Here is a 22,844-nt window from a genome sequence, read left to right as displayed (position 1 = left end):
CACAGGGCCCTGCACCTGTTGGCCTTGAGGGAGCTTGAGCTGAGGTTGGAAAGGAGCCTGCAGCACAGCAAGCGCCAACACCCTCCTCAGTGTATCTGCTCCAGCAGAGCTGCTCCGGCCCTTTGCCTCATGAGGAGTGACTTAAGGAGCTGGGGCTGTTTAGTTTAGAGAAGAGGAGGCTGAGGGGAGACCTCATTGCTCTCTACAGCTACCTGCAGAAAGGCTGGTGCTGGTCTCTTCTCACAGGTAGTTAGTGATGGAACAAGAGGGAATGGCCTCAAGCTGAGACTGGGTGGGTTTAGACTGGACATTAGGAAGAAAACTTTCCCAGCAAGAGTGGTCAGGGGTTGGAGTGAGCTGCCCAGGGAGGTGGTTGAGTCACCAAGCCTGGATGTGTTTAAAGGTGGTTTGGCTGTGGTGCCTGGGGACATGGTTTAGGGGTGACCCTTGTAGAGTAGGGTTCTGGGTTGGACTTGGTGATCCTGAGGCTCTTTTCCAACCTGAATGCTTCTGTGATGGTTGCTGCTAGTCTGGAGAGCAGAGCCTAACAAATAATTAATTGCTTGATTTAGTGCCCAAAATGAAAAGCTGGAGATAAAAAAGAACAACCAACACAGCTGAGTTTGAGAGACTCTTTATCTTTTCTTTTAAATGTAGCACAGCTCAGTTTCAAGCTAAACAATGCAAAATGACACCTTCCACCTCCCCCCCTTTTTGCTTGGAAAACAAAGCATTTTGTTCCTGTCCAAAACTTCTCATGAGGTAGCAAGTAGCTCTGAGCATTCTGGACACTGCAGTTTCCAATCAATAACTATTCAGCTGAGAACACTTCCCCAGCTCTGCCAGTGACAGCACATGGCAGGCACCTGAGGGCCTGGCTCATAGCCATGCCCCTGGCACCTTCTCAGAGGTGGCAGGGAGGATGGTGTCATGCCTCTTGAGGACTTTGCCAGGCAGAATGCTGGTTTGGGGTCATGGGGAGTCCCTTTGACTCCCTTTTTTGCTGTAATTAACCTAATTAATTTTGCACAAGAGAATGCAGACTCCACATGTTTGAGGAGAAAGTTCTTCCCAGAGAGAGTTGTTAGCCATTGGAATGTGCTGCCCAGGGAGGTGGTGGAGTCACCACCCCTGGAGGTGTTCAAGAGGGGATTGGACGTGGCACTTGGTGCCATGGTTTAGTCATGAGGTCTGTGGACAGGTTGGACTTGATGATCTTTGAGGTCTCTTCCAACCTTGGTGATTCTGTGATGTGTAGGGAGTCAGATCTGGTCACAGAATCACAGAATGTTAAGGGCTGGAAGGGACCTCGAGAGATCATCCAGTTCAACCCCCCTGTCAAAGCAGGATCACCACTACCAGGTCGTACAGGAATGCATCCAGCTGGGCCTTGAGTATCTCCAGAGAGGAAGACTCCACAAGCCCCCTGTGCAGCCTGTTCCAGTGTTCTGTCTGCCCTGGGATATGGTCTCCCCTGTTGTCCCGTTGGGGAGCAGCTCCCGGTGCAGGTGAAGAGCCTTTCAAGGGAGCAGAGAGGTCTGGGGGGGTCAGGTGTGCCTAGGTCTCCTGTCAGTCACTGCTGTAGGCACTGCTAGCTGGAAACTTGAGGCATCAGGAGTTCACAGGCTGACATTCTCACCACTTTGCTGCGTGGGGCATGATGCCTGCTGGGTGCACTGATGGCAGAGCTGGAGCTGGCAGAGAGCTTGCTGCAGACTGCCTTGGGGAGAAGCAGGAGCTCCTGGCTGCTGACCCTGCTCAGCTCTGAGCCCAGGCCCTGCCATCTGCAGCAAGGCTGCGGCAGTGGAAGCGTGGGGAAGCGTCGGGAATGGTCAGGTATTGATGCCCGGAGCAGATCCGGCGAGCAGGACACGGTGAACCTAATGGATTCAGAGCTGGCCATGAGCTGCAGTCAGCAGAAATGCAGATACTAGAAACCTAATCCCAGCAGAGGGAGGGAAGGGACCTGGAGAACAGCCCAAATGCTGCTCCTCTTCTGTTTCAAGAGGCAGGCAGGGTCCTCCTGCCCCTCGCAGTGCTCCTGCACAGTGCACAGATTGGGTCCCTCTTTTGCCTATCTGTGCTGACCATGGGGCATGTGGAAGGGATTTGCTCCAGGACTCTGTGGCCTCCATGTTGGTGTCAGAGCAGCTCGTGCTCCATCAGGCTCAGAAAAAGGGCAGTCAGTGTCGATGCTTCACCTGCCAGGTATCCCCTGCCACTGAACAACTTGCAGTCAAGGGACCTTGGAGCAGTGTTAAACAGGTATCTCCTCTGTGAACTTGCTGGGAGTCTCAGCAGCACATTGGCAGGGTCTCAGGGTGGAAGGAGGCACTGGGGTCACCTCCAGGTGCCATATTGGAGCGAGGCTGGTGCACCCCACCAGGAAGTGCAGGAAAAACCATGACCAGCATAGGACATGCAAGGTCCTCCCTTGCCCTGAGCTTGGCACTGTGGGCAGAGAGCTGGCTGAGCACTGGGGGAAGGTGGTCTGCTCCAGAGCCGTGCTGGAGGCTTATGCAGCTCATGGGTGAGAGGTTTCCTGCTGGCAGGGAGTGACTTGGTCCCTGAGGGGTGATCCTTACTTCTAACCCAAGTGATGTTGGCAGGTCTGGGTGAGTGTCCTGGGCAGCCTGCCTGGTGTGCTGCAGCTCTGCTCACACACAAGCTTTCAGGTCCCTTTGCTGGTCCCCTGCTGCAGTGAGGGACAAATGCAACACATGCAGAGGAGTGCAAGCCAGCAGCTGCCCTCTGCTGACGTGGTGTTCCAGCACACATGGCTGAAGGTTATTGCCAGATGGAACCTTCCAGCTTCATCTTGGGTCTAACAGGAGTGAGAACGCTTAGGGGCCATGTCCCTAGCTGGGTGGCCACCTTTTGACTTGCCTGAGAGTTGTGGCTAAATGCAGCTGTCCAACTTGCAAGTGTTGCAGGCTATTTGGCAGAGTTTAGCCTCCCACACAACTCTTGCATGCTCTGCCCTGGCACTGGACTTCCCACGTCTGCCCTCCACAGCCCTGTCTCCAGCTGGGGCTCTGCTGGGCAGCTGAATCCCGTGCCTGGTGGTGGACAGGGAGCCTGGCTGTAGTGGCAGACTGTGTCTATCAGAGCCTTGTGATCAGGAGTCCCTGCCAAGAAGAGTTGCTCCCTAATGCATTCCTGAGGTTGTAGACGTGGAGAGGTAAGCAGTGAGGCGTGTTCCAGTGTCAAACCCAGCCTGAACTTGCTTGTTTCCTCTGGAGAGAAGGAAGCAGCCTGGCGACGGAAGTCTGTTTCAGCCAAGCTTGGAGCTTCAGCTAACACCCTTCAGAGACTGCTAGCTTCTCTTCCCCACGTGCTGTGCTTCTGCAGGAGAAGATGGCTTTTCAGTGTGTGACCTTTGCAGAACAAAAAGCTGAACTCTCAGAGCAGCAGCATTGTGTGTGGTGAGAATGTTATGGGCCTGGGGAGAGCTAGGTGCAGGACAATGAGCCCAACTGAGGTGCAGCTGACTGCTGCCCCAGGAAGAGCTTCACCTTTCTGGGATTTTCTCTGCAGTTTGGTGGTGTTTGGGGCAGTAGGAAGACAGGGATCCTTTCCTCCTTTAAAGCTCATGTGCTGTTTGGAGAATGAATCTTATGAGGAGCAACTGAGGGAGCTGAGGCTGTTTAGCTTGGAAAAGAGGAGGCTGAGGGGAGACCTCATTGCTCTCTACAGCTACCTGAAAGGACATTGTGGAGAGGCTGGTGCTGGTCTCTTCTCACAGGTAGTTAGTGACAGAACAGGAGGGAATGGCCTCAGGCTGTGGCTGGGTAGGTTTAGACTGGACATTAAAATCTCTTCACAGCAAGAGTGGTCAGGGATTGGAGTGAGCTGCCCAGGGAGGTGGTTGAGTCACCGAGCCTGGATGTGTTTAAAGGTGGTTTGGATGTGGTGCCTGGGGACATGGTTTAGGGGTGACCCTTGTAGAGTAGGGTTCTGGGTTGGACTTGGTGATCCCTGAGGCTCTCTTCCAACCTGAAAGTTTCTGTAAGTCTGAGGTTCTGTTTCCCAGCTCTGTGGCTGCTGCCCCATCCCATCTCTCGAATGGGGGGGGCTGTTTTGCCATAGGTTGCCCTTCCTGGGGAAATACAAAGCTTCTCACTTACGTTTTGCTTATCATAAGACTGGGGAGGGAGGGAGGGAGGGAGGGAGGGAGGGGGAGCATGGTAATCCGGAGCATGGGGTTTTAATCCTGCTCCCCTGGCCAAATTCCATTCCGCCTCTGTAAATTCCTGCAGCTGCCCCGCTCAGTGCTGCCTGTGTGGCATCCGCCGGCTGGCACAGCCCCCCCTCCACTCGCAGCGTTTCAGCCACGGGGAGCCGGGACCGGGAGGTGACCTCCAGCCGCAAGGTGCTTTGTCAGACGGGGGTGCTGTGGGACGTGCTTGAAAGGTGACCTGCTGAGTGAGGAACCGGCCTGTCCCCTCCCATCCCTTTGTAAGAGCAAGAGAGATCGTCCCCAGTCCCCTCTCTTCAAAGCGCGGTGGGTGCCTTTGCTCCGCTGCCAGCCTTGCTGCGCAGCTCTCGCCCTGGCTGCCAGGCCCTTTGCTTGCCTCCTGCGAAGCTGCTCTCTCGTGAGGCAGCCTAAGCAGGTCAGCTTAAACTGCTGCTGCTCTCCCAGCTCCAAATGTGAGACCTGGGAGAAGGATTTGCAGTTTCTGTTGATTATGGCTAGGTAGGACAACAGGCAGCGAGAGTCTGTGAAGTCACTGCTGGCTGCTCTGCATCTCTTTACTGGCAACATCTCTTCACTTGTAATGCCTCTGGGTACACAGGGAGTGCAGCAAGCCTGTGGCTCTCCATATGCCCCTCAGACCTGCAGACAGTGTCTCAGCATCCCCCCTGCAGGTGCACATTAGCTCTAGGAGAGACAACAGGCTAAGATGCCCAGCCTTCCATGGGCCTTGCTGCCAGCTGCGGTGTTGTGGGAAAACAGGGCTGCTCACATCTGTGCCCGTGGGTCTGGGGAAAACATGCTGATGTGGTGGGAAAGCTGCCACTGCCAGCTCTCCCTAAACATTAACTGCTCACCTGACAGTCACCAAGCCACGGAGAGCAAAGGCCAGCTGGTCTGAATCACTCTCCTACAGAGAGAGGGCATCTTGGAGGGGCAGGGTGCCAGCACATGGGCAGCTCTGGGAAGGGGCCTGGGGCAAGCCAGGTGGGTGCACTGGCCTGGGAGTGAAGGCTGCTTGTGCGTGAAAGGGTGGCTGGTGGGCAGACAGCCTTGGGGTCCTGTCCACACCTCAGAGGTCAGTGTGAGCATGCATCTGGTGTTTGTGCAGCTGCCTGGCTCTGCTGGCTTGGCACTCCTTGTGCCCTGGCTATTGCCCTGTCGCTACTGGCAGCAGGAATGTCCAGGCATGAGATGACACCGGGGTTCTGCCTGCCCCTTCCTTGGTGCCTGCTGCCAGCCTCTCCCAGCAAGAGAGGGCAGCTGGGTGCCTCTTTCTGTTGAGTTTGCTGTGTTCCTGCATTCCTGATCCCTGCCAAAGCAGGAGCCATCCTGTTCCCGGGGAGAGAAGGTGAGGATAAGCTGCTGTGAGCAGCACTTCTGCCCCGCACCCTCATGCCAGGTTCGGAAGCCGGCAGTATTGGAAACCTCTCATCTTACTGCTGGCTGCACTTGTCTGGTGCAAGCAAGGAGACTGAGGAGGGAGGGCAGAGAGGCCGAGCCCCATGGCTGCAGGGATGGCTGCACCTGGGGTGCCTGTGCTGTGCCCAGGCTGCTGGAACCCTCTGTGCCCCTTGTGTAGAAGCTGCTTCCAGCTGTGCCCTCTGCTTGCTGTGCCTTTAACATTCTGTGGGGGAGGAGAGGCTTTGTAGCTGCTTTTCTGCTTACCATCTCCTCCCCAGCACCATAAACATCCTAAAATGCCTCTGTCTTGCCCATGCTTCCCAGCAGCCTGCCTGCTCCTACCCCAGCTGATGAGACCCTGGTGCTGGGTCCTCACTTGCTGGAGTGAGCAAGATAGGGAGGCCAGGAAAAGCTGTGGAGAGGCACCAGTGGTCAGCCAGAGCTGGAGGTGGTTTCCTGCCCTGGAGCAGTGCTGTTGGCAGTGCTTCTGCCAGGAGCATGGGTAAGCCCTGCTTGGCTGCTGCATCTGATGCCTCAACTGGAGCACTTGTTTTGTCATGGATCCCACAGGGCAGGGACAGGACAGTCCCAGAGCCTGCTCCCCATGTGCCCCTGGGTCCAGCAAGGGAGCCGAGGCAGGGTACCCCGGGGTGGGGGGTTTCTCCTCCCTGCCAGAGCTGGGCCGGGCATAAAGGCACTCCTGAGGAGCAACTGCCTGTTGTAACCAGGGCTCTGCAAGGGCAAGCAAGAGCTTCCTGAGTGGATGCTAAATGTGTCTCCTGGGGCAGTGATTTCAGTGCTGCCTGGGTGGAGACCCAGCCTACCCCTGCCCTGCAGGCCGGCGGCTGCCTTTGCAGGCACTGCTCTGTCTCTAGGAGACAGGCCGGGGCTTGTGTCGCAGCTCGCCCTTGGGTTACACGGTGGGGGGCAATTTGTGTTTCATCTAAATTGCTGTGCAGGCAGATTGCATCCCAATCCCTCTGCTGCTGCCGGTGGTGGCCTCCTCCCTCCACACCCAGTCTTCTCCAGGCACCTTTCAGCAGGCTCCCACCCAGGCGGGCAGGAGGGCAGGGGCTCCTCTTTGGCTCTAGCCCGGGGCAGGAGCTTGCTGCCTTTCCCCAGCCCTGGGGCCAGGCTCGGGGGGAGCTGCAGGTAGATCGCATCTCGGCATAGTTAGCATTCCCAGCCTTGGCCTCCCGCTCCTCACTCCTGCGGCCACCCCGTGCCGCTCGCTGCCGCTGCGCTGGGCAGGGCTGCGGGACGCTGTCTCCTTCAGGGAGCTCTGCTCTCCTGGGCTGCTGGGGCAAGCCCGGGGAATCGGGGGCCAGCTCTTCTTTCCTTTGGCAAACCTACGGCGGGGCTTACATCCTGTCCAATGAGACCAGCGCTCAGGCGGATGGCAGCTGGTATCCCTTCTCTCGGGGTGGCACGGCGTGCACCTCACCCTTGCAGGACGTGCGGCCCCTCTGTGCCGGCTAGGGGGAGGTGAGTTGGGTTCTGCTGCCTTCCAAAGCCCTCCCCAATGTCTCTCCGTGCGGAAGAAAATTCCTGCACCTGCCCCGGGAAAGGAGGAGGCAGGCGCTGGTTCGGGGGTAAATAATCCCCATGCTTTATCTTGGCGAAAGAGGGATTTTTGAGGTCTGGGAGCGGGAAGGGGGCTGGAGGGAAGGTGGGTTGCTTCCGATTTACTTTGGGCAACTCCGTGCCCCTGGCGCGGGGGGGCTCTTGAGCAGAAAGCGAGTTTAATCTCTTGTTTTGTTTGTTCTTTCTTCCTCCGAAAGGGCGGCCGGTGTGGGGGGAGCTCGGGTTTGAGAGCGGGAAGGAGGGGGGGGACGAGTCAGATCTGAAAGGGAGGAGTAAAGAGAGGCCGGGGAACGGCAGCCCCGGAGGGAGCAGCAGCAGTGGGCTGCCAGTCGGCCGGGGAGGAGGAGACGAAAGGCAGGTAAGGAAATGGTCTCCTGGGAGGCAGGCGAGTGGCTAGGTGAGGAGGGGGGAAAAGGTGGCAGGAGGGGTGAGGGTGCTTCGGGGTGGGGGTAGATGCAGTCCTTGGATTCCTCCAGGATGACTTTTTGACAAGTGGCCTGCTGTCGGTCCCATTCTGTCCTCCAAAATTGCCCTCCCAGTAGCGTCCTCGCATGCAGGCGAGGGGCAGGCTGCCATTCTCTGCAGTGAGGGCCCCCCCAGAGGGGCCATGATGGGAGGCAGCAGCAGGAGGGGTGCTGCTGTGTGCTACCACCTTCTCGCCTTCCTTTGTGCCAAAGCCCCTCAGTGCCGGCTGACCTCCCGCGTCTTGCCTCAGCCCTGCCTAGAGCTCAACACAAATTTTGGGGAATGCACAGGCCAGGCAGGAGGAGGTGGAGATTGGCTTGTGGGACAGGAAACAGGCTGGCAGCAGTGTGCAGAGACCCTGCCAGGTCCAGCATGGCAGGGAGAAGAAGTGCCTGGGCCCGGCATGCTCCATGTCTCAGCTCCCTCTTCCTTGCCATGCCCATTCTTGGCCACTCTGTAGAGTGGGAAAGCAGAGCGATGCCAGACCGTGCTTGCAGGGAGCTGTGGTGCCAGCAGGACCCCTTCTCTAGCAGAAAAGGGGTGCAGCCTCCAAGGGCCATGCCTGCTGCCACGAGGTCCTAGCTGCATACCCCTGGTGGGGTTAAGGTGACCATGCCCCATCTCTTGCAGAGCCTGAGCCTGTTGCTGCAGATCCCTTGCTCCCGGCCCACCCTCAGCAGGCAATTCCTGCCGTGGGGCAGGTGTTTGCACTCTTGCCCCGGAGGCTGTCAGGGTGGTGTCCTCTCAGGCTGTCTGCTTCAGCCCCCAAGCGCTGGCCCGGTGGCCCCACAGGCATCTGCACATCAATGGGCTGCAGCGGAGTCTGTGCTCCAGCAGGGTCTGCGCAGGGGGGAGCAGACCCTAATCCGCCTCATTCATCCCTGCAACAGCTTTTGTTGAGCCTCCAGATGTTGTGCTGAGGGCAGGGGCTCAACCTTGAGCTGCAGCAGGCAGGCAGGAGTGCGGAGTGAGCCAGCCTGCCGGGGAGAGGTTGGTGTTCCCTTGCTTTGTGGGGCTCTCTCTCTGCTCAGGGCACCTGGGTCGCTGGGGTCCCGGGGCAGGGCTCCTTCGAGATGGGCTTTATGTCTCCAGACTGAGTGCAGGGGCAGGGTGGGGGGCATGGTTGCTCTGCCCAGTGTCACCAGTGCCGAGGAATGAGGGCGGCACAGCACGTGTGGCCAGAGCCGAGGTGGCAGGGCGAGGGGATCCCCTGGCACGCCTCGCTGAACCAGCCCGGCTGGGAAGTGAGTTTCACTGGAGCGTTCGGGATTTTTCCACCTAACTTTGTTGGGGCAGGTCGCTGTGAGCAGAGGTGGAGGCGTTTGGCTCGTGGCAGACCTGGGTCTGGGAATTCTCCCCCAGCCCGCAGGCTGGGAAGGAGCCAGCATGCCCGGCAAGGTTCCTTGCCTGGCTCCGTGGGCTGCGCTCCCACCCAGCCTGCTGTGTCCTTGAGGCCCCTGTCTCAAGAGCAGTCCTGGCCCCTTCAGCCCGCAGAGGCGGTGGGGGAGGGACCTGTGCTCCCTCTTCAAGGACAGGCTCCATTAACCACCCCATGAACAACCACCCGGTCTCCAACATCTCGGGATCTTGGTTCTCTCCCCTTGGCCTGTAGAATGGCAAGGAGCAAGGAACAGAGCTGGACTGAAATCTCTTGGAGGTCTCCTTCCTTCCTTTCATATTTGAGAGCCCTCTTGAGAGTCATGAGGCCATGGCATGGAGGTGGGGCAGACCGTGCAGAGGTCCAAATGGCCCAGCATGGGCAGGAGGGTACTGGTTGGGAGTGACTCTTACTGGAGTGGTAAAGGGCACCTGTCTTGCTGCTGTACTTGCCCAGGCAGTGTCCTGGAGGGAACAGGAGAGGAAGGACATCCTGCTGGGAGCCGTCAAGGCACCTGGGTAGGGGCTCCAGGACTGTTGGTGACACCACTCTGCTGCCCCACACAGGCTCTAGGATGCCGGGGACAGCTGGGCTTGGGCTGCCCACCTGATCCTCGGTGCCCGTGTCCCACTGGCACACCATGCTGCGCTCCTGGCGCGTGAAGCTGAAGCTGCTGCTCGCCACGGTGACCCTGGCTATCCTCCTTTCCTGGCTCTACCTCTTCGTGGGCAGCCTCGAATGTGAGTGGATCTTCCTCTTTGGATCAAGGGACAAGAGAGTGTGGGCAGGGGAGGCTGATACCTTGGAGCAGCTGCTCTGTGACCACGCTGAGTCACTGCAGGGTGTACGAGCTCTGCGTTTCCAGGAGCGTCCCAGGGGGTAGGGGAGCAGAGCTGTGAGGTGGGCTGGGCACACATCAGGCTTGCTGGGATCCCTCAGCTGGGGCTCTGCCCCACCATCCACACCCAGCCTTTCCCAGCCAAACTCTGCCTTGCCGTGCCCATGGCAGGCTGTGGTGGGTTGAAATTTCTCCCCCCCCCCCGCCCCCAGCATTAAATTCACCAGCCCAGCTGGAAGCAAATGAAAGCTGTATTTACAGGCAAAACTCCCATGAAAGGTGATGAACATGTACAAAATGCACAGTACTTACAGTATTTACAGGTGCTTGCAATTCATAAACAGCACAAGAACCCCTGTGGCCAAAGACCAGGGGAAGCTACTAGCTGCTCCCTTCTTGCCTCCCCCTGCCCCCCCTGTACAAAAGGGAGAAGAGACAGAAGCAGAGAGGTTAATACCAAAACAATGCAGCCAAGGTCAGGCAGGAGCGAGTTAGTCTCTCTCCCAGAGTGAAGAAGTGAGAAGAGAAGGATTGTTTTGGTACAGCCAGTTTCAGTCCCTTATCTCTTCCAATGGGATTGTCCAGAATGACCTTTATTTTCCTTTTTTTTTGACACCCGGTAGTGATTTCTTTATGTTTTACTGCTTTTCTGCTCAAGATCTGTGAAAGTACTTTAAAAGCATAGCCTAAGGCTACGGCTCTTGCCCTGTGCCTTGCCCGCAGATGGCCGCTTCCTGCTGCTGCCGCCCTGCCTGGGCGAGCAGGCGAGCCGGGACGTGGAGCGGGAGGCGCTGGCCTCGCGGGTGCGCAGGGTGGAGGAGGAGAACCTGCAGCTCCGCCGCCAGCTGGGCCGGGCGCAGGTGGAGGGTGGCGACGGCAGCCTGCGGTGGGGCAGCTCCGCCCGGCCCGACCCCGCCGGCAGCCAGAGGAGGAACCGCACGGCCTGCCTTAAGCAGCGCCTGGTGCACAAGTGCGAGGTGGGTGACGGCACCAGGGGTGTGTGTGGGGGGTGTCGGATGGGAGGCTGGGACCCTGCCCAAGCATGGGTGTATGTGCCACCGGCCTGGCACTGCTCACTCTGTGCCCTGGCCCATGCAGAAGCCTCGTCCTGGTTCTCTGTGGTTCTCAATGTGCCGCAGCTGATGGGTGAATGAGGGTCTCTTGCTTCTCCAGAGAGGGATACCAGACAGGAGGAGTGGCAGCCAGACTCCTGGCTCCTGCTTCTGAGGCAGAGGAATCCCACCTGTCTCTGGGGCTCCTTCCCTATGGGAAGGGCTGGGGTCTGGGGTCTCTTCCCGTAGCACGACCCCAGGGGAGAGCTGGCAGGGCCCTGAAGCGGGGGTGTCCAGTCTCAGAAAGGTGTTTTTTGTCTCTGGGCAGCTCCTGCACGTTGCCATTGTGTGTGCCGGGCACAACGCGAGCCGGGATGTGGTCACGCTGGTGAAATCCATCCTCTTCCACAGGTAATGGGGAGCTGCTTGCCAGAGGCCCACTAGTTTGGGGTTCCCAGATAAGCTGCTGCAATGTGGAGGGAAGACTCTAAGCCTTTCTCCACCTGTTATGCCATTGCTTAGAGGGCCAGAAGGGGATTTGGTTCTCCCAGATGGGTGATTTTGATCAGTTTGCCCCCCGCCCAAGCTGATGTCTCTCCACTGGGAGGGCTGGGGACCATGTCCTCTTCTTCCTGCTGTGATGCTGAGTGCTGCTGTGCTTGCCCTTGGCAGGAAAAATCCCCTCCACTTTCATTTCATCACGGACTCAGTGGCTCACCAGATCCTCCAGACCCTCTTCGAGTCCTGGATGGTGCCTTCTGTCCACATCAGCTTCTATAACGCCGATGACTTGAAGGCAGGCACTTGTCCCTCCTTTGCTTTGTTCCGGCCGGGTGATCTGAGGGCAAGCAGCCCAGAGGGGAGTGGAAGGGGCTTTATTAACTCTTTCCCTGCTGGTCCCTTGCTCCCCTGCTCCCCTTTCTGGACTTGGTGATCTGGCTGAGAAGCGGGGCATAGGGCTGCTGCTGGAGGGGTAGGAAGGCCCTTTAGGGTAGCGCTGCCTGAGTAGCAGAGCTGGGTCCTCCCCTGGGGTTCAGGTGGGGGTTCTGGTGGCTGGAGGAAGACACAAACCAGGGTGAGGGCAAAGGGGGAGATGCAGCCAGTGTGTGACTGAAGGGCCTGGGGAGAGACATGTGCCTGCTGATGGTGCAGCTGGAGATGCTGCTCCACAGCTTTGTTGTGCCTGTCTGCTGGCCTCTTCCTCATGGGGTGCCATGCCCAGCCCTGAGGCCATGTCTCCTTGCAGCCAGAGGTGTCCTGGATTCCCAACAAGCACTACTCTGGCATCTATGGGTTGATGAAGCTGACACTGACCAAGGCACTGCCCTCCAACCTCTCCAAGGTCATCGTTTTGGATACTGACATCACCTTTGCCACTGACATTGCTGAGCTGTGGGCTGTCTTTGGGAAGTTTTCCGGTGAGGACGAGGTGCCTGTGGGACCCTGGCAGGGCCCTGGGTGATGGGCTCAGGGTGGCAATTCCCAACCAGCACGGTGGAGTTGCTTGGGCCCTGTGGACCTGCAGCAAGAGATGCTGCATCCCTGTCCCTCTGTTTCCTCAGACAAGCAGGTGATTGGGCTGGTGGAGAACCAAAGCGACTGGTATTTGGGCAACCTGTGGAAGAACCACAAACCGTGGCCGGCCCTGGGCCGTGGCTTCAACACTGGTGAGTGTGGGCCCCTGAGGTGGGCTCTGTAGCCTCGTGATGCATTGAGCTGGGGCAGCACTTGGCACAAAGCGCCTGGGGAAGGCTGAGGTGAGGCAGGAGGTGCTGGGCATGCAGGGGCTGCTACGCTGTCCTGGGGTCTTGCGGGTGAGCCGAAAGAAGTCCCAGGGGCTGAAAGCAGACAGGCTGCCTTGCTCCAGCTCTGCAATGGCTGGGTGCTCGCCCGGTGACAGTGTCCTCCTCCCTGGCACGCAGGGGTGATCCTGCTCCTGCTGGACCGCCTGCGTCGCCTGGGCTGGGAGCAGATGTGGCGGCTGACGGCGGAGCGGGAGCTCATGAGCATGCTGTCCACCTCACTGGCTGACCAGGTAAAGGTCCTGCTCCAGGGTGGTTCATAGGATCACAGAATGTTAGAGGTTGGAAGGGACCTCTGAAGATCATTGAGTCCAACCCCCCTGCCAGAGCAGGACCATAGGATCTAGCACAGGTCGCACAGGAGCACATCCAGATGGAGCTTGAAAGTCTCCGGAGAAGGAGACTCCACAACCTCTCTGGGGAGCCTGTTCCAGTGCTCTGTGACCCTCCCAGTGAAGAAGCTCCTCCTGATGTTGAGGTGGAACCTCCTGTGCTGTAGTTGATATTCATTACCCCTTGTCCTATCACAGGGTGCAACAGAGCAGAGCCTGACCCTCCCTCTTGACACCCAGCCCTCAGATATTTATAAACATTGATTAAACCCCCTTCAGTCATCTCTTCTCCAGACTGAAAAACCTCAGGGCTCTCAGCCTGTCCTCACAGGGCAGAGCTCCAGTCCTTCAGTCATCCTGCAGTCACCCTGCTGGCCCTGCTGTGTTCCTGTAGTACCGGTGGCATGGAGAGGGACATCCTATCTTCCTCATCCACCTGTGCACTCATCTGTCTCTTCCCTAGGACATCTTTAATGCAGTGATCAAGCAGGACCCAGCCCTGGTGTACCGGCTCCCCTGCTTCTGGAACGTGCAGCTGTCCGATCACACCCGCTCAGAGCAGTGCTACACCGAGGTCTCGGATCTCAAGGTGGGTGGCTTTGAGACCGGGGAGAGCCCACAGGACAGCACATGCACTGGAGGCCCAGAGGAGTCAGCCTGGGCTTGGGCTGCACTGGATGCTGTTGGCTTCCCCTCTGTGGAGTGACACAGTGCTGTCCTCAGGTGATCCACTGGAACTCGCCCAAGAAGCTGAGGGTGAAGAACAAGCACGTGGAGTTCTTCCGCAACCTCTACCTGACCTTCCTGGAGTACGATGGGAACCTGCTGCGCAGGGAGCTCTTTGGCTGTGCCAGCCTCCCCAGCCCACCCAGCAACCAGGTGAGGGCGGCTGGAGCTCTGCCTCGGAGCGTGGGGCGGGTGGAGACCTCAGGCAGCGCCCCCAGCTCAGCCTGGGGCTGCTGCTCTCCCTCACCCTCGCGGCATTGCAGCTGCAGCAGGCGCTGGAGGAGCTGGACGAGGACGATCCCTGCTACGATTTCCGCCGGCAGCACCTCACGCAGCACCGCATCCACCTGTTCTTCCTGCAGTACGAGTTCCTGGCCCTTCCCGGCCCCAGTGATGTCACCCTGGTGGCCCAGCTTTCCATGGACAGGTACCTGCTGGTGGGAGGTTGGATCCTGCCTCCGCTCCTCTGGGGTGGCTGCACGGCTTGGGAGCTGTCAGGAATCTTGACACACAGGTTCCTCCCCCTCACGCCAGCTCTTTGCAGTGAGGAGCAACACCCCAGGCTGGGAGGAGCGTTTCCTCTTACTCCCCTTTGTTAGTTTCAGGCTCTGCCTTTAACATTTTCCACAGATCTTGAACAGAAAGTGGTAAAATGTAAACAAATCACTGTTGGGTGTAAAAAGGAAAATAATGATAAGTTCTAAACAATCCATTGGGCAGATAACAAACCCAAGGTAGTAATGAGAACTCTCTCTCTCTTTTTTGGCTCCCTTGCTCTGGGAGGTACTAACTTTGTGCTCTGCTGGCTTCTGCTGACCTTGGCTGCAATGTTTTGGCTGAGTTCTAACAACCTTCACTTGTCCCTGTGTGTCCAGGGGCGTAAGGAGTGGAGCAGGGAGTGGGAAGCTGTCAGCAGCTCCCCTGGTTTATGGCCAGGGGGGCTCTTGTGCTGTTTATATAGTGTAAATACTGTGTATTATGTACATGCTGGTAGCAGATTGTAGTCCTGCTTGTAAATACAGCTTCATTTGCTTCCAGCTGGGCTGGGCTGGCAAATTTAATGTTGGGGGGGGGGGGGGCGGATTTTCCACCCACCGCATCCCCCCCGCTGAAGTGGGCTCAGCCCCGCCTGGGGCACCCAGTCCTGGGTTTGGCCGCGCTGCCGTGGGGCAGCCCTGCTGAGGCGGTGCCCCTCTGCTCGGCAGGCTGCAGATGTTGGAGGCCATCTGCAAGCACTGGGCGGGCCCCATCAGCCTGGCGCTGTACATGTCGGACGCGGAGGCTCAGCAGTTCCTGCGCTACGCCCAGGCGTCGGAGGTGCTGAGCGCTCGCCGCAACGTGGCCTACCACATCGTCTACAAGGAGGGGCAGTTCTACCCCATCAACCTCCTGCGCAACGTGGCCCTGGCCAACACCCAGACGCCCTACGTCTTTCTGACGGACATCGACTTCCTGCCTATGTATGGCCTCTATGATTACCTCAGGTGAGGCTCTGCCCCGGCCAGCGCTCGCTCCACCTCGGGGCTAGTTTTAGGCTACGCCTTCAGAATTTTTTTTCACACAGAAAAGTAGCAAAATGTAAACAAATCACTGTTGGGTGTAAAGAAAAAAATAAATAAGGAAAACAAAGACAATTCTAAACAATTCCAGTGGAGAGAGATCCACCATAAGGCTGGGTGCACCAAACCAGTCCTCCTCTTCTTGCTTCTTCACCCACCCTGGAGAGATACTAACCTGCTTCTGCTTGACCTTGGCTGCGTTGTTTTGGTTAAGCCTAACAGCAGTTTTCTCTGCTCCTTTCTTTTCTGCCTTTTGCACAGGGTGGGTAAGGGGAGGCAGAAAAGGAGAAGCTAGTAGCTTCCCCTGGTCTTTGACCAGGGGGGTTCTTGTGCTGTTTATTAATTGCAAATACTTGTAAATACTGTGTATTTTGTACATGTTCATTGCATTCCATTGTAGAATGTAGTTTCACCTGTAAATACAGCTTTCATTTGCTTCCAGCTGGGCTGGGCTGGGCTGGCAAAGTTAATGCTAGAGGGGGAAATTTCAACCCACCACAGCCTGCCAGGCTCCCCCGGCGCTGGGGTTTGCAGGAAACTGCCCTGGGCAGCAGTTCTCAACAGGCATGAGCAGCTTTGTGTTCAGCCTCGGGATCCTGCCCTCGGTTTTGTTGCACACCAACCAGCAGATGAGGAAGCAGCCCTGGCTGTGAGGGCTGCCCTGTGCCTCCTGCCCCTGAATGACACCACTACAAAGTGTCTAAACCCATTAATACCCTTCTGGGCAAGCTGGAGGGGCTGAGGAAGGAGGCTGTGGCCATGGCTCACAGCCAGGGAGACCTCACACCCTTCCTATCACCACAGGACCTCCATCCAGCAGCTCGAGCTGCCCCAGAGGAAGGCAGCTCTCATCGTGCCAGCGTTTGAGACCCTGCACTACCGCTTGACCTTCCCTAAATCCAAAGCAGAGCTGCTCTCCATGCTGGACATGGGCTCCCTCTACACCTTCAGGTAGGGACTGGAGCTGCCCTGCCGTCCAGCAGGGCTGCCACACCCAGCAGAAGGCAGTTTTGTACCTCGGGGCTGCGGGGCAGCTGGCCCAGAGGATCACCTGCCTCCTCTGTCCCAGGGAACTGCCAGCTCTCCTCAGTCTCTCCTGCCCATCTCTCCCTCTAGGTACCACGTGTGGCCAAAAGGCCATGCCCCAACCGACTACGCCAAGTGGCGGACGGCCACCGTGCCATACCGCGTGGCCTGGCAGCCAGACTTCGAGCCTTACGTTGTAGTGAGGCGAGACTGCCCCAAGTACGACCAGAGGTTTGTGGGCTTCGGCTGGAACAAGGTGTCCCACATCATGGAGCTGGATGCGCAGGTGGGCAGCACCTCGGAGGTGCTGGGTGCTGCAGCTGGGTGCTGCAGTCTGGGCTGGGCTGGCACCGGCAGGCCAGGGCTGACAGTAAAGGCTGCTGCTTTGCCCCCAGGAGTACGAGCTGCTGGTGCTGCCCAACGCCTTCATGATCCACATGCCCCACGCCCCCAGCTTCGACATCTCCAAGTTCCGCCTGAGTGCAGGGTACCGCGGCTGCCTGCAGACCCTGCGCGAGGAGTTCCACCAGGACCTGTCGCGGCGCTACGGCGCTGCCGCCCTCAAATACCTCACCGCCGACAGGAGCCTGTGACGCCTGGGGACAGAGGCTGTGGGGTGCTAGCGGGACGGTGGAGAAGGGAGGGCACGGGGCCTCCCTCCTGCCCCGGCTCCCTGCTGCAGCCTGGCCCAAGGGAACGCAGCTGGCGGCAGAGTCTCTCCGGCACAGCAAAGGGACGGATGCCTCTACGTAAGGTGGAAGATGCCAGCTGCAAGAATGGCAGTGCCTGCAGGTCAAGCTGCTGCGCTGTGGCCAAGGGGTTTTTTTGAGCAGTAGCAGCATTTCTGTGTTACAGGGGAGCCTCCCTGTGCCAGGGGCCAGGGGAATGGGTCTCCTCCCTCCCCTGTTTTAGCAGCTGTAGATTCTTTGCCTTCATTATCTCACCTCACTGAGAGCCTGGCAGCTGTACCTTACCCTGCTGTGCCTCTGCTCTGTGGTCTCAGGTCCCAGTCCTGCACACACCTCTCCAGAGCTTTGGTGAGTGAGAGACGAGGATGCAGAGCATCCTTTTGCATCTTTTGGGGAGCAGACTCAGAGAAAGTCTCCCAGCACCCTGGGAGGAGGGGCTGGGGAGTTCCAGGAGTTGAGGAGAACATGGTTGAAGGCTGGGTCAAGGCTGGCTAGGTGACAGGGAAAAATATTGCTAAGCCCCATCCATATGGATGCAAAGTCTCGAGTGGGGTTGGCCTAGTACTAGTGTGGGTGTCACCCAGAGCAGGATGAGCTTCCAGAGTAGGATAGGCTGTTTGATGTCCCCAGCAGTGGGCTCCCAGGACAGGCCTGCACCTCTCAGCTGGAAGCTCAGGTGCCAGGTCCTGTCCCGGGGCTGGCAGTGCCCTGCAGGGATGGCCACAACAGCAGCTTCATGGGCCAGCAGCTGCTTCGAGAAATCCCCAGCAGGGACCACCCTGCTCCTCCCCAGCTCTTCGGCGGCACAGATGTTGCCGCCGACAATCAGGGATGTGGCTGAGGCTGGACAAGGCTGCAGCAGAGCACTGTGGCAGGATCCCCGTGCCGGGAGCAGCTTGGCCAGGCACTGTCCCACTGCTGTCACACACTGGAGCACAGAGGATGCTTTGCTTTCCTCATGCTGTTTAAATTATTGAATACTTTTCTCCTGAGGGTTGCCTGAGTGGGGTGGCTGGGGGCTGGGCTGGGGGTTGTGCAGGGGTTTTGCTCTTTTTATTCTTTTCTTTTTTCAAATCCTTTCTTCCTCCTGGATGATTTTGCTGATGGCCCTGGAGGCTCTCCAGGCCAGCTGCTGCTGCAGTCTCTGCTGTCCTCTCCTTAGCCTTGCTCTGGGCTGCCAGTGCCATCTCTGTGCTGCTGGGAGGATTCCGTCCATGGTGGGAGTGGCTGGCAGGAGCCATAGGAAGGTGGGGTATGGAAAGGGCACAGGCACCTCTTGCTTACTCTCTCTGTTTAATTTAATTTTTAAATTAAAGCTTTTTTATTCTTTTTCACATCCTTGTTTAGAACTGCCTGATTATTATTCTTAATTATTTCCCCCCACCCTGCTGTGTGCCTGCAGCTGTCCCCTGGAGGGAAGGCAGCAGGAGCAGTGCAGGCTGGCCTGAGCCTTAGCTGCGGAAAAAGCCTCCCTGGGCTGGCTTCACCTGGCGCAGCTGGAGCCTTTTCCCTTCTGGCTGGCAGAGGGGGAGGCCTGGGGAGCAGAGACCAATAGCAGGGAGAAGAAATGCCCATGTCACCAAGTGGCAAGTGTGCCAGGCCCCTGCCAGCTCTGAAACCACTGGTGGTCATTGACTGCGCTGGGATCGAGTCTGCTGTCTCCCAGCAGTGCAATGGGGCTGGCAGCTGGGCAGCACCCTTTAAATGGAGCCTGGGGCTTCACAGGTTGGGATGGGGTAGAAGGGATGAGATTTCTATTTCTGGTGGTGCTGTGGCCTGCAGGACCATCGCTTTGCCCACTGAGGAGGACAGGCACCCAGCTCCAGCCACGATGCAGGCAGTGGGACTGACCAGGGCTCCTCCGCTGAAGGGCCTCGGGTTTATGAGACTGCTGGGAATAAAAATTGGCTCTCAGGCCGCAGGAGTTGCCAACCTTGCCTCTGCAGGGACGGAGGAGGAGGGAGGTTTGCCAGCAGCGAGTTGTTGAGGCTTTATTTGGGAAAGACTTGGGAAGACATTGGTAATGACCATGAAGCCAGACGCAGCTCCACCCAACCAGGCCCTGGCAGCCAGCCTTTGTTTAATGCAGCCAAAGTGCTCTGATAGGGCTCTGCTGCTGCACCAAGCAACAAGACAGGATTAGATCAACTCTAGATAGCAGCTCAGCCTGCTTCTGGCTAGGGACATGGCAGTGAAGCACTGCCTGCAGCAAGCAGGCCCCTTCTGGATGTTTCTTTGATAGCTATGTGGCTCGAGAAATACTGGCTCTGCAGTGTTTTGGGAAGGTCTACTGCTGTGCCTATAGCAGGAGGACCCTCTGCCAATCACTGTCAGGTTAATCCTTCCCAGCCTAGCCAGTCCTTAGCCCAAAATGTGCCTACTGGGGCTTAGGCAGCTCAGTTTTGGTCTCCTTGTGCCCTCTGCCGGGCAGCATCAGCTGGAGGCAACCACTCAGAGCTTGAAGGTTTTCTTGACTGAGCACAGCCCCCTCCAGAGCTCAAATTCATTTCTGCTGAGGCAGCAGCCTTTTTCCCTGCCAAGCAAGCAAGCCTCAACCAGAAACCCCTCCTAGGCTGGGAGCTTTCTGCAGGCACCATGACAACCCCTCTGCCTGGGGGACTTGCTGTCCCCACCTGGTACATACAGTTAGGGAGCCAAGAGATTTTACTGTGTTTTATTTAGTAAAATGTTAAAATAAATAAATACAAATTGATCAGATGCTCTGTAACCTCCTTCTCCCCTCCCTCCCTCCCCCCCAACTTTAATTTGCTAAAATCTAAACACATTTGTACCAAAACTGGAATCACAAGGGACTGGAAGGCAGCAAAGAGACTGCAAATCACTCTGAGTATCAGCCTAAAAAAAATAAGAGATATGGTAAAAAAAATACCCAAACCAAAGCAGCCCAGGGGTTGCTGTTCTCAGGAGGTGAGTCTGTGACAACAGAGCAGTGCCAGTCAGAAAGGGCATTTTACACCAGGGCCTGCAAGGGTGGGAGACTGGTGGGGAGAAGGGCAACACAGGTGCCACCAGCTCATGAAGGGCAGAGCCATGCCTTCTCTGTGTGGAAGACTGGCCAGGAGAGAAGCTGCCACCATCCTCGTGCAGCTCCAGGCCTGCAGCAGGGACAGGGCTGCACCACCAGAACTGGAGGCTGTTCACCAAAAGCAGCTGGAGAAGTTGGGTGAGCTGGGGAAGAGCTGGGGCTCAGCCTCAGCACCCTTCAGAGTCAGCTCCTGGTTGGCCCCCAAGGCAGGAGTCCAGCGGTACAGCTTTCTGTGCACGGGTTTCTGGTAAAGCAGTGGGGGGGTGGGAGGATGGGATGAAGCATGGCATGTAGCAGGGGTGGTACCAGCAAGGCTGCTGAGATGGTGCCACCACCATCACAGGAATGGCAGGCCATGATTGAGGCCTGAGTCTGTTCTCTGTACTAGCAGGGCCTTCACAGCCTGCCTGCCCTCAGCAGCTGACACCGACCTTGGCTGCTTGCAGATTAGAGCCAGAAAGCCCCCAAAAGACCGAACATGGAAGCCACCTCACTGCTGCACCAGAGCTCCCAGGCAAGCAGCAGCTCACCACCACTTCCCTGCACCACAGGTTCCACTGCTCTGGTTGCAGCAAAGGTGGTTCCTTTCTCTGCAGGAGCCTGAACAGGTTCATCCCTGCTTAGTGGAGTTTGCAACCCATGCTTTGCTGCCGTGGCTGTAGGAGAGGCAGGCAAGACACCTCTGTCAGTGGAAGAGGGTGCTTGTGGGGGCCCTGCAGCTGTAACTGGAGCGGAGCAGCCCAGGGGACACAGCTGCCTGTTGGATCTGCTTGCACAGAGCTGCTGGGAAGCTGCCAAAGCTCAGGGGCTTATGCAGTAACCAAACTCCTCTTTAAGGAGGGTCTTGGCTGCCTGTCACACATGGCATCAGGACTGACTCAGAGACAACACAGCTTCTGGAATGGGAGCTGACAGCCAAGATGCTACTCCTGACTCTAGATGGTTGATGCCAGTGATCATTAGAGAAACAGGAGACCACGCTTAGAACTTGCACCTTAGCCCAGAACAAGCAGAAACAGGCAGCCTCCTGCCGCACCCAGCACGGAGCACAGCTGAACCTCCTCTCTCAGTGCCTGCAGCCCCTGGAAACCAGCTCTGGCACTGTCAGAACTGCCAGGACCCGCTTTAGGGAGAGGGATGCAAGGCATGGAGGGATTTGTTTTGTTTTTAAATAAGTGCCCTCCTCCCCTCAATTTTGGCATGCCCCACTTGAGAGGCCAAGATCTGGATGAGGGGAGCCCCTGCCTGTGCTTGCACACGCACAGCCCAGTGCTGCTGCACTCCCAACCCTCGGCTCCAGGAATCCAAAATCAAGGGTGGCCACTGAACACAGCCCTGGGAGCTGGCCCATGCCACCTGCTTAAGCCACTGCTTCCCTTACCCACTTGAACTACACCCCCAAGGCCATGCTGGCTGCTCACTAAGCAAAGGGCTTTCTCGAGGCTCAGAAGCAACAATCCTCCACTTCTCTCCCGTTGGCACAGGTAAAAGGCAGCAGAACACAAAGGGGCAGGAATTGGCTGAGGTCTGCATCTGCCAGAGGAAATTGAGGGAAAAGATGCAAATTCCCCAGGTGGTAGAACTCTGCTGAGCACCAGCAGAGCGATACTGCTTGCTGCTGTGGCCTTTCCGTGCCACCTCTCCACTCAGGACAGACAGAGCCAAGCTTAGAAGGCATTTGAGTTCCCCAGGCACTCCTCATAGTAAACATGCCCTTAAGTGCTTCTTCCTTCCTAGATGGGGCTGGGATGAGTTTCTCCAGAGCATTTGACACCTGCTTGGATAGCAGAGTGAAGAAGACCAGACACAGCGCGTACTCCCTGCTGACACGCGAGCGCTGGGACGGCTTTTCTCCCAGGGGAGTGCCCCATGGGCTGCTACTTAATCAGCTCCTCAAGGGCTCCATCAAACCTACCACATGCCCCTGACTAGCTGAACTGGTGAAGTGCCCCTTTGCATGCACCCCTGAAGGAACCAGATCCTAAGAAAACAGGGAGGCATTGCTGCACAGAGGGGTTTTGGCACAGAGCTGTCAGAAGTGACAGCCCAGACTGCAGGAATCTCGCACAGATACTCCAAGAAATGGCTGAGAGAAGTATCCAAATCACAGGTCCTGCCTGGCAGCATCTCCTTCACTCACTGGGGACCTCTGGAAACTGACACTACGCTGATGGTGACACTAGAATTAGGAAGGTGCAAACCACACTGGCAGGGCTAGCCTCAGGCTTATTTCTGTGCAAGAAACTTCTAATCACTAAGGTCCAGATTAAAGCAGGTCTGTGGCTGCCTTAAGGTCTGCTTGATCTGCCTTAGCCCACAATGTAGCAACAGAAGTCAAATCAGACTCTCACCAGGATGGGGTCACTCTGCAGCAGAAGCAGAGCTAAGGATGACTTCGTAGTGCCTGCTTCCACCCCCATCTGCAGCTGAGCAGCTCTTGTCTCTCACTGCACTTGGTCCTTGCAGAAAACAGCCCGAGCCACATCGGAAACTGAGGCAGGAGAAAGAGCTGTTTTGTTGTTCTAGCCTGTCCACTGAGCTTTCACATCCTGAAACTGCAGCAACACCTGTCTCTTCACAATGGAGCCTTATTTCACTCCTGGATTTTCCCTACCCTCCCTTTCTCCCCTTCTCATCTCTTTCCAGTTCTTCTCTCTGCTCCACTTCACCCCACGCAATTTTCATCTCCTTTGCTCCTCTTGCTTCCTCTCTTCTTTTCCCCTGCCTCCAGCCCTTTCTCCCTGCTCT

At 57.4% G+C, this 22,844-nt stretch overlaps 1 protein-coding gene across 1 annotated transcript; it reads left to right on the top strand.

Moving 5' to 3' along the window:
• Positions 1-9,457: 9,457 nt before the first annotated feature.
• LARGE2 (LARGE xylosyl- and glucuronyltransferase 2) lies at positions 9,458-18,053 on the top strand. The gene is made up of 14 exons (XM_054161484.1): positions 9,458-9,766; positions 10,588-10,841; positions 11,245-11,327; positions 11,589-11,712; positions 12,163-12,334; positions 12,479-12,583; positions 12,839-12,951; positions 13,514-13,639; positions 13,774-13,929; positions 14,040-14,203; positions 14,982-15,260; positions 16,140-16,286; positions 16,452-16,647; positions 16,757-18,053. The coding sequence occupies exons 1-14, from the start codon at positions 9,667-9,669 to the stop codon at positions 16,952-16,954; spliced, it is 2,217 nt and encodes a 738-aa protein (XP_054017459.1). The 5' UTR covers positions 9,458-9,666; the 3' UTR covers positions 16,955-18,053.
• The last annotated feature ends 4,791 nt before the right edge of the window (positions 18,054-22,844 follow it).

Source organism: Dryobates pubescens, chromosome 5 (genome assembly GCF_014839835.1).
Source record: "Dryobates pubescens isolate bDryPub1 chromosome 5, bDryPub1.pri, whole genome shotgun sequence".
Lineage (NCBI taxonomy): Eukaryota > Metazoa > Chordata > Aves > Piciformes > Picidae > Dryobates > Dryobates pubescens.
This window is presented reverse-complemented; position numbering and strand designations above follow the sequence as displayed.